The following is a 10,874-nucleotide window of genomic DNA, read 5'->3' as shown; positions in this document are numbered from 1 at the left end:
CTGATTCTTGAGGAGTGATTTAGCTACAGAACTCCTGAACTCTTCTCTGTTCTTGGCAGGAGATTCCGTTTCTTTAGAATTCATGGAGAGACTTCTCTCAGTTTTTCGCTGCCCAACTTCCTATTTGTGTTTATTCTAGAAATACCTCATTATTACTAAAAGCACCCCCCCCCCGTCTTTTCCTTGTGGGTGTCTCTATGAGGACTCCCAGGGCACTCCAAATTAGAGCCTTAAGTCAGTTTGGGCAGTGTCTCAGGGGAACATTTTGGTCTGCTGCGACCCTAGGCAACTTTTCCTAGAAGATTCCAGCAGGGGCGCCTGGCGCGGGAAAAAAAAAATTGTGATCCTGACCTGGGACCCAGAATTTTGGGTTGAGACCATTATTGATTGAACCATCTCGTAGTGCCGTGTCAGTGGCACAGACCACTGCCCTCACCTTGGTCATTCATTATCTAGAGCGCTTTCACTTTGAGCTTTAAGTCTCTGGGCCCTTCCTCCCCATACACCAAACAGAGCATGTACCTCCCCAGGGCAGCTTGGGGTAAACCTAGCTCCAGGTTTTGCAGTCGCTTCAACCCACTCCTCACATCCGGAAGGGAAATCTACAGCTTATGACTCCACAATTCCTCTATGATCCTGGGATTCAAATCCCTGGGGGCCTCCCAGATTCAAGCTCATTCACATTCATTCTCATCCTCTCACAGTCGCTTTCTCTTTCCCCAGACTCCTAACAAGACAAGAAGATCCTCCCCAGAGGCGCTCTCTTTCATTCATCCCCTCCCAACACACACACACACACACACACACACACACACACACACACACACACACACACACACACACACACACACACACACACTCGCGTGAGCACACACGCTCACACACCGACCCAGACAGCCCACCGCACTTTCCAGACGCCCACCTCCTGCACACTCCCCTCCCCTAAAAGACATTCACCCACTCACCAGCTGTAGCCTCTTCCATCCCCCGCCCTCCGCCCGGCTCCCCCTCCTCAAGAAGCCGACCCTCGCGCTAGGAGGTAAGGACCCCCGGCAGACGCACTGCACGGGCGCGCCGCACTGACCTCCGCCCGCCCTGCAAGCAGATTAACAAAGGCGGCGGCGAACCCCGGTCCGAAAACGGAAAGCTGGCTGCGGGGTCCGGAGCCTGAGCCCAGTAGGAGAGCGAGCAGCGCGGGCTGCTCTGAAGTCGCAGGATACAGCCTGAGCTCCCAGATCTCTCTCAAGAGGCGCTGCTGGGACACTGGCCGCACCATGGGCTGCTGCACCGGGCGCTGCTCGCTGGTCTGTCTCTGCGCACTGCAGCTGGTAAGTGCCCAGTGCGTCCGGGTCTGGAACCAGTCTGCATTTCAGACTGGCTAGTAGGGCTCCGTCCCTGGATCCGAAGCTCCGGGCTAAGGACCCGTGAGCTGGCGGAGCGCATCGGAGGGATTCCCCACCCTCTCTGTCCCTTCCAGGATGTCTGTGCCTCCCGCCTGGTAGCTCTTGCCCGCAGGAGGGCGCGGTCTCACTTCTGGTCCCACGCGTTAGGTTTCACTGCGCCCCCACCCGGCGTCGCCACGCGGACCGGGGCAGCTGGGATCGCGCACCAAGAGAGAGCGATTTCCCCGCCCCTCTGTTGGACACCTGGTGTGTGCACCCTCTGCAATTCTGCTTAAGTTATGCCTGGGCTCGTAGCTGTTATCTGGATGGTTTTCTGGAGACAGGTTGTTGTTTGGTTAGTAGGTACTTGGGGGAAGTCAGCTTCTGAGAGAGCTGCAACCTCTCCTTTCTGGTAGTTCTTACTTTCAGCATCTGGAAAGCGACGGTAGAGGAGTTGAGTACTCCAGGAACGCGTGGCTCTGCTTGGGCACCACAAGTTCAGCTTCTGCCTTTTGAATTTCTTAAAATGTTGCATGTTTAGGATGCGGCGGACTGACAGCTGTCTTTGCGGAGTGAACAGAGCAAAGGAGTAAACAGGACTTCTGTTTGGCTTGGCCCCTTGCCCAGGGAGTGAGTGGAATCAGAAGTTGGAAACCAGGGCGGAAAGATAAAAGACCTTTCTGAGTCTACGCAAATGCTCTGGGTCCTTTTGTTATCACGATTGACTCTGTGGTCTGTTTCATGGTCAGTAGAAGTCAAGGCTGCAATCTCCTGTGCCAGAGTTTTGTGAGTGGGAGTCAGTCTTCCCCCCACCCCACCCCCACCCCTCAGTTCAGGGACCTAATCTTGTAGGCGCTTCCTTTCTTTGAAGCATTCATTTGTTTTGTCACAAACCACAAAGGTGTGAGTGGTGTATTTTGACAAGGCTTTCAGTGAATTTTAAATGGTGATAGCTCTTGCAGGGCTCGTTAACGGAGAGAAGTAATAATGGTGCTCAGTAGTAAGTCCTTGTTCACTGGAGGTTTTGAAACATTTTTACTTTTCCAGCCCCTTATCCCACCCCCCCCCGCGCCACCTCCCAACCCCCACACCAAAGCTTCACTGTATATGTGCTCATTCTTCTGCAATCATCCTCTCACAACAGATAAATCCAGAAGGCTATTAGCCTATTATACACTGTATTCTCTTGAAATACATAATTTAAAACTTTTACATGAGTATGATTTTTTATTTTTACTTTGGGAAAAGCCCTCAAAAGATAACTTACGCGGTGATTTTTAAAAAATAAACTTGGTTTTTAAATTAAAAAAAAACGGAATAAATTCAGACAACCCTTGTTTTTCTCAGGCTGCTTGAACACACAATGGATTGTGTGAACCATAAAGGCATAATTTTAGTGTTATATTCACATAACACATAAGGGTTTCATATACATTTATCGATACAGCCATGACTCAATTCACCCATTTCACCAATTTGCCTATGAGGAACTCTGAAGTTTTTTGCTTCCCCCATCCCCAAAATTAAGTTGCAGTATGGTAGAGGCAGTAACATGATCACATGAATTTCATAGCTGGATTTTAAACAAAGAAAAGTGTATGTGTTGTCTAGGTAAGGGTTTCCATCTCTATGCTAAGACACTAAGACCCAAACCCATAACATAGTCCATCATCAACATCAGGGTGGGAACTCACCACAGGAAATTGGAAGCAGAAGCTGACACAGACACCTGGGAAGTGATGCTTCCTGGGTTTCTCCATGGTTTTCTCAACCTGCTTTCTTATATAAGCCCAGAACAACCAGTCCAGAGGTGTTACCCCCCCGCCAGCACCTCACTGAGCTGGACCATCTCACATCAATCAGTAATTAAGAGTGTGTACTACAGGCTTGCACACCGGACAATCTGGCTGGGGTGTTTACTCAACTAAGGGTTCTCTCTTCTGAAATGACTCCAACTTGTGTTGAGTTGACAAGAAAAACTAGCCAGCCTACTTGTCTGCCACATTATTACATCAGTATGTGATAGTGTAGTTTATATAAAGAAGAGTACTGCCCTGAAAAAAAAACACAATAATTCTTACTATAACTTACTTCTGGCATATTTCTTATGTTGAGTTTGACAAGCTCTTGTCTTTATAGTTTTGATGTAGATACTGCTTGATGTTTTTATTTGATTTAAGGGGAAAAGAAGACACTGAAACAAAACTGGAATTTCATCATTGCTAAGACCAGAATTTTTTTTTCTGAACTGTCTAATAATTTTCAGGCCCTAAAAGGTTCTTTATGAATTTCCTTTGACAAAGTAGACGCTACATACAATACATACTTGAAGTTCTAGTATGCATCACTGAAATTTGTTTACTGAAGTAAGAGGCCTAAACAACTTCAAAAGCACAGTTAAACAGGAAAGTAGTAAAATGATTAAGAGGCAAACTTTAGATATTTTAGTACTTAGGTTTTGAGTGTAATTTATTTAAACTTATATATTCAGTTTACAATAATGGTTATGTTTGATAACCAGCTCACAGAAATCATGAACATTAAAGAAGTAAACCCTCTGAGCCTATATAAGCCTTTTCCAGCATGCTAAGTGCAAGGACTCCAGCTTCTGAGAGAGAGGTTTGGTGCATTTCCCACTGAAAACAGCTCCCCTCTTTCATTTTCTTCTGATTTTGTCTACTCTGTGAACTCTTGGAAGGTGAGGGTTATGAAACCTTAACAAGAGCTGCTATGAAGAAGGGGTGCTCTTTGCTACTCAGACTTTGTGCAAGGAATTCACATAGTAACAATAAAGAGTTATCTACAGACCACTATTTAGACCACCCAGGAGCTCCTCCTAAAAAACAAAGAAGTAGAAGGGGTTCAGTGATCTAATTCCTTTGCACATGACCTTCATTCTTTCCAGAGTGAAAACGCATGAACTTGCCATTTTTTAGGTGATGAATACCGATTTGCACAATCTGTCCTCTATCTTCTTTCTGCTTCTGTGGCTATTTTCCATTATTACTTCCTTTTCTCCATGCAAACGTATGTGCTTTCACATAGTTTTTGTTTATGCCCCGACTCTGCCAGACCATGGATGAAGGAGAAAGTGTAAAGAATAAAAACAGGAGCACAGAAAACTTTGTGAAGTGATTCTTCCTAGGAAAGGCGATTGGCTACGATTCCACCCATGTCTCAAGTCAACAACAACACCGACAAAAACATTTAAATGCATCTTCTCTGAGGACACTCTTGGTGCTGTGTGTCTGTATACTTACTACCAAGTATTCTGTTATCAGGTGTGTTGAGTCCAGAGCTAAAAAGAACACTCCAGCATGCGTTTGCTAAATCAGCTTTAGTCACCATATTTAAATGAACCTTAAATGTGCTTATTAAATTCTGCCATTACCTCCACATGGCATTTCAGAAGCATTTTCTCTGAGTTGCCTCAGGAAAGTGTTGAACACAGTATGGCAGGCACGGTTCCTACAAAGTATTAGACATCGTCCACTATCATAGCCATTAGACTTTAAGGCATGTTCGATGAAACTTGTCACCACATCATTATTCAGAGAAGTTATTACATTTTATATTCTTTTATGATGAGAGCTGTATTTACTGTCAGAGCTAGTAATCAGCCCATTAAAAGTCAAAACTACGATGGCATGTTTATAGTCACAGAAACCCCAGGAGGTGTACCTAAATAAGCAACTATTAACATATGGATGGGCTGTATGTTTTATTTTGGAGAATATCCTCCCCAGTTAAAGAATATTGCATTTATTTGCTGACAGACAGTGAAAGAAAAGCTTCAAGCCTTCCTATTCCACCTTCTTACTTTCTTGTGAGCAGAGCACCTGAGACATTCAAAAGCCCAAATAAAATGTGCATGATTGGTGGTGATATATCTGTGTGAGTTTTGAATTAAGTCCTGTGCAATGCACTGCTTATCTCGAAAAAGTGTTGGACAGCCAGTATGGAAACTCATTTTTTTATAAAATAGATCTAATGATAATTTTGCTTTCACATGGTTTTAATTTAAATAGCTCTTTTTTTTTTTTACCTGTGCAGAAAAATTTCCTTTTGAAGATGCCTGGTGTATGTCTGTGCATCGGGTGTATATAATGTCTACTGAGGTGAACATTTCCCTGAAACTGGAGTTACAGATGATTCTGAGCTGCCACAGGGGTGCTGGGAATTGACTACTGGTCCTCTGGAATAATAGTCCATGCTCTTAACTGCTGGGCCGTTACTTTCATCCTGCAATGTAATTCTTAATTTTTATTGTCTTTATGTCAATATTGTGGTTCATCTTATTCTTCTAAAAGGTTAGGAAAATTAATTTATGGCTGGTAATGAGGCTTCAGGATTGTGTAGAAATCACCTTTCATTAGTCAAGGCTGAGAGGACCTACATATCAACTACAGAAGAATGAACTGTGATGTTAAAAATATGGGGCCACAGGAAATACTCGAAAGTAGAAGGGGGGGTTGGGAAGAGAAAAAGAGCAGCAGGACTGAGGGGGTTCAAGAGAGGATAGAAAATAGTGGCCTGAATATGGTCAAAATTATACATTTTATACATGTAATGAGACCTGTTTAGTCAGGGTTCTCTAGAGGAACAGAACTATGAAAAATTTGCACAAAAAAAGACATGTAAACACAGAGGAAGATGAAGGTCACAGATAATGTCACTGGGATGGGAGGACAGTGAGCTGCCTAAGGCTAGCACATGCACAAACTGCAGACAATCCAGCAGGAGTTAGAAAGAAGCGTAGTGCTTCCTGCCAGTCTCGTGGGCCCTTAACTCTGCTGGACATTTGCTCCTTTACTTTTGGTCTGTGTGAACTTTATGCTTTTTAAAACTTGCTGGTTGTGAAGAGTTGGGCTTGGTGAGTTGTCCCAAGTGCTTCCCTCATAGGGGTGGTTGGACCTTGATGTCAGGGTCATACAGGAGATCTAGGAAGGGCAATCTGATTGAATATTATGAGTTGCACAAGGATTTTGATGGACTGTCATTCAAAGTAGGTAAGTCCTCTGGGTTGGAAGAACTGGGAAAGACTGGACTTTCCTCAAGACTGCTTAGCAGATGCTTTACTTCTGAAGTTAAACAGAGAGGAGCTGGGTCTCGTAGGCTGACTCCCCAACGCTGAGTGCACTGTCCCCGTGGAGTTTCTAAACTCTAAACTTTTCACTCACTCTCCCGTGGAGGTTTACTGAATATCAAGCAATGGAGTCTGTCTGTAGGGCTCCTAGAGTGTTGTGTTTCCTTTCTGGACAGGTTTATTACTGAGACACATGGCACACAGCTTAATGTGCTTTCTGTGTGTAGTCTGAGCTATTCCATTTAAGCTATATTCATTAGGAAGGAGCCCAAATCGAAGACACGTCAACCATTGATGGTTTATTACATGGCAGGACTGCCGTTGTGGTGGGTATGAGCTTTCCCTTCCCATGTCTGTGTCTCTCTCTTTCAGTAATTGTCTTCAGGTTTCATAATACACAGCTTAAAGTTTTACTTGATGTTAATACTCTCCAGATTTTCCTCCAGTATTCACTAGGGTGGTTTGGACCCTTTATATGAAGCTGAGGAATGTTCTTAGTTTTGCTTTGCAAAGTGAAGTCCTTATTTTACTATTATTTTTAATTGTCAAATAGTACTTTTAAACAATGTGGGTGAAAAATTTGATATTTTGACGTAGGTACAGGATGGGGAGGATTTCAAACAACTGAATTAGCATAAACATTTCACACATTCAAAATTGGGGTTCTCAATATTTAAACACTTTGTACATGTCATTAACTACAGCCTCTGTCTCAAACTAAGGCCTGCATCGTACCAGCCTGACTGAGATTAATTCACATATATCTTCCTGATGAGCACTTATCAGAAAATTCTGAACATTTCATAGTGAAAGCCTCCTGACAAACAGATATATATTGTCAGATCTTTTCTTTAACAAGCTCCACCTACTGATTACAAGTTTTATTTCATTGATTAATACCTCTTATTCTTTTGGTTTAAATTGATTTTATGATTTTTCTCTTCCCAAATCCTTTGTATAGCTTCCCTGCCCTGCCCATGGACACATTGCATTTGTCTTCTATGTGGTTGCTTATTCTTATTAATACTAAAGTGATGTCAGCATAATCCCATCAAAAGATCATAACCTTTCTGTTTAACATACCAGTTGCCTTAGATAACCTAGCAATAAAGAATAATTTTTTCACTTACATAAATGTGCACACCTTGTTTCATAGGGACAAGTTTCAGCATCTTTGTTTTTTTTTTTTGTTTTGTTTTTGTTTTTGTTTTTGGAGTTGGGGACCGAACCCAGGGCCTTTCGCTTCCGTTTCAGCATCTTATAACCCACCTGTGTTCTATTCCTGTCTCTTCCCTTGAATTTCAGGGTTCTAAGGTTGAAATACATCCATATAGCTGCATATGTAGCAGAGATGGACCAGTTGGGCACCAATGGGAAGAGAAGCCCCCGGTCTCGCTGAGGCTGGCCCCCCCAGTGTAGGGGAATGTCAGGGCGGGGCATGGTAGGAAGGGGTGGGAGGTTTGGGGGGAATCACTCTCATAGAAGAAGGGGGAGGGGCATGGGATAAGGGGTTTATGGCCCGGAAACCAGGAAAGGGGATAACATTTGAAATGTAAATAAAAATATCCAATAAAAAAAGAATAAATATAGTTAGACATAGTGAGATGGGTTGAGAAATATGTCAACCTTGATACAGCAAGAACACCAAAAGCTGTCCATTTGGAGAAGAAATACTTACCTATAGGGAGTGGCAAATGAGACTCAGAACTGGAGACATAGGGATTGGCAAGTATAGTGGTTGGCAATGGATACTATTGCATAATTAGATAGATGGCTTGGGCTAAATATTTTACATGTGTTCCTCAATGAATTTTTCCTTCCTTAAAAATGTTTCCCATGACTAATGGTATATATTTAAATCATTAAGTGGAATTAAATTTTGGGTACCTTCAACCTACTCTTTCCCCCAGACTTGGCATTCTGAATGCTTCAGGCAGACCCTCAGTCTCCTTATTAGTAACAGATCTCAGAGCAAGATCAAAAGGAAACTAGATTGTAGCAGTTATCTTCTTGTAAGAAAATTGAGCCTAACCAGCTTATGTTAAGGCATATATAATGCTGACAGCTTCTCTGTTTTCCAGTAAGAAGTGATGTCTTTATATTTTGGTATTGATCAGTATGTAGAATAATAAATATTTGTAAGTAGGAAGTCATATGCTAAGCCTAAAATCAGTTAATCAAGGTACCAAAATAAAAGCATTGTCCTTGAGTTGTTTCTTCCACTAATAAGTACCTTCATATGAAATGATCTTAAGATGTTGTGAAATACAAAATTCTCATTAGTGACTATTCTCCTTCAAATGTTTACTGTCTGTCTGTCTGTCTCTCTGTGCATTTCTCATATATATATATATATATATATATATATATATATATGCAATTGTAGATATAATCTTGCTATGAAGTCTAGGATGGCTGCAAAACTTGATTATCCCTCTGCCTCATAAGTAGTGGAAATGCAGATATGCATCACTAAACCAAGCTTTTTAAACCTAAATACCTCATGAAGGAAATCTTTCAAATTGTAGTTTATAAGAAGAAACCTATTTTGCATTTGTCTTTAGTTACAACATAGAAATCCACACGCCTTTCTAGCATTGGACTCTCTTTTCCAAACATCCTTCTCCAAATTGCTATGCTTTCCTCTCCATGTTAGCTTTTTTTCTATTTGTCCAAATGTGAGCTAAGGCAATTGTACACTAAAGCCAGCTTGTCGTATCTGGGAAGAGTTTACAATGAAGGTTTTAGAAATTTTATAAGCTACTTGTTAAATACAATTTTATTAAAAAAGTTAATCATAGGAGATATAAATAAACTGTTTAGAAATAAAAGTAATGCATATTCAGAAGTCAATATATTTATCATCTAGGCATTGTTTTATATTTACCGTACTGATGGGTAGGGCTTTTACATAGAAGTGTGCAGATTGCAGAACATTTTGTCTAACTTTTACATCTAGTGACATCATATTGGCAGCAAAAGTTCTATCGTGGAAGAAGTATTTTCATATATAAATACAAATGTCACAGTTCAGGCTGCCCTGCCGTCATCTAGAGCCAGTTATTAAACATTTACTAACACACCACCAGGCAAAGTCTTTCATCAGAAGGCCAGTTTTCTATGAGTAGTTACTGAGTAAGGAGCCTTTAAGTAATTCTTCATATAATTAATTAATTATTAACCTATTCAAAGAGGGAAAATATAATGTGTAATATAAATATGTGCATTACATTTTGAGTGAATCTATAAAATTATCCAAGAATATGGACAAACTTTTTTTTTAAGAAATGTGAAGTAATGACTCCTTCTGTGTAAGTCATTGTCTGGTTTCTATAAAGTGTTTATACATGTTACAGTTCTCTACGTAAGTCAGCAATTGACAATGGCTATAGGTTTCCTTCCTAAGCAACTACCTACAACAAGACTGCTTCCCCATGGGAAACTCATCTCTACTTATTTTGTATTGACTGGCTCCCATGAGCAGGGACTATCTCCAATATATAGGGAACTGCTTGCATTATTGGCCCTAATTAGGTCTTCCAATGAGGATGTCAAAGAATCAACATCAAAAGGATTCAAATGTCTTTTTACACCACATCTGGCTTTTAAGGCTCAAATGAATTTCTACGTTCCATTGATTCCACATTAAGTAGTAAATGTTCAACTTTATAGGAGACTGCAAGAAGAATAGTTATTTAAGCATACACTGAAAGGTATTTAGTACGTAGTATTCATCAATATTTTTAAAAGAGGTCATTGAGATAACATGATCCAAAATCCAGGGGCACCCAAAATTTCTTTGCTTCATTCTTTGAGATGTCTTCATGAGACAAGCATTATTATATTATTATTGATAGATAGAAAAAACAGAATGTGAGAAAATTAGGGAGTGTATTGAAGTAATATAGTTTCATATTTGTATATTTCTAGTGCATTTAGACATATAATGTGTTGAGGTATATCATAACACATAGAAATGTAGAAATAGAACTCTGTGGAGTGTTATGTCTACATTAAAATAAATGGTTCATTCCAAAGATGTTACAAAGTATAATTTTTGAGCAAGCTATTTCCTCACATGAAAGTTGACTTTTAAAGTGTGATGCAGGCTACTTTTGTCCCAAGTAGAAATACTGAGCTCTTAGAAACAACTTTTGTTTTGTTTGTGATTTCAGTAGAATGTAGCTTTTCTCATTAGTGATATCTAATTTTAGGGTACCTCAGGACATACCCTATTGCTTTCAAAACAAAAGACTGAGGAAATACAAGCTATCTGCAGATCAAGAACTCTCCCCTTTTTGCATGCTCCATTTTCTCTAACAGATGAACCACTTCTGGCAAGCTTTCTTGCTGCCCAATATAACCCATTTTCCACTGGGACCTGTACTCACGGTGTCTTCTCTCTT

At 41.0% G+C, this 10,874-nt stretch overlaps 1 protein-coding gene across 1 annotated transcript in view; it reads left to right on the top strand.

Moving 5' to 3' along the window:
• The first annotated feature begins 704 nt into the window (after positions 1-704).
• Nkain3 (Sodium/potassium transporting ATPase interacting 3) overlaps positions 705-10,874 on the top strand; it is a 679,349-nt gene continuing 669,179 nt past the window's right edge. Inside the window, 1 exon segment of the mRNA NM_001109540.2 lies at positions 705-1,328. Within this exon segment, the coding sequence (NP_001103010.1) occupies positions 1,275-1,328 (54 nt within the window). The 5' untranslated portion in view covers positions 705-1,274.

This window comes from Rattus norvegicus, chromosome 5 (genome assembly GCF_021556685.1).
Source record: "Rattus norvegicus strain SHRSP/BbbUtx chromosome 5, alternate assembly SHRSP_T2T, whole genome shotgun sequence".
NCBI classification, from domain to species: domain Eukaryota; kingdom Metazoa; phylum Chordata; class Mammalia; order Rodentia; family Muridae; genus Rattus; species Rattus norvegicus.
Note: the sequence above shows the minus strand (reverse complement) of the source record. Positions and strands in the feature narration are given on the sequence as shown.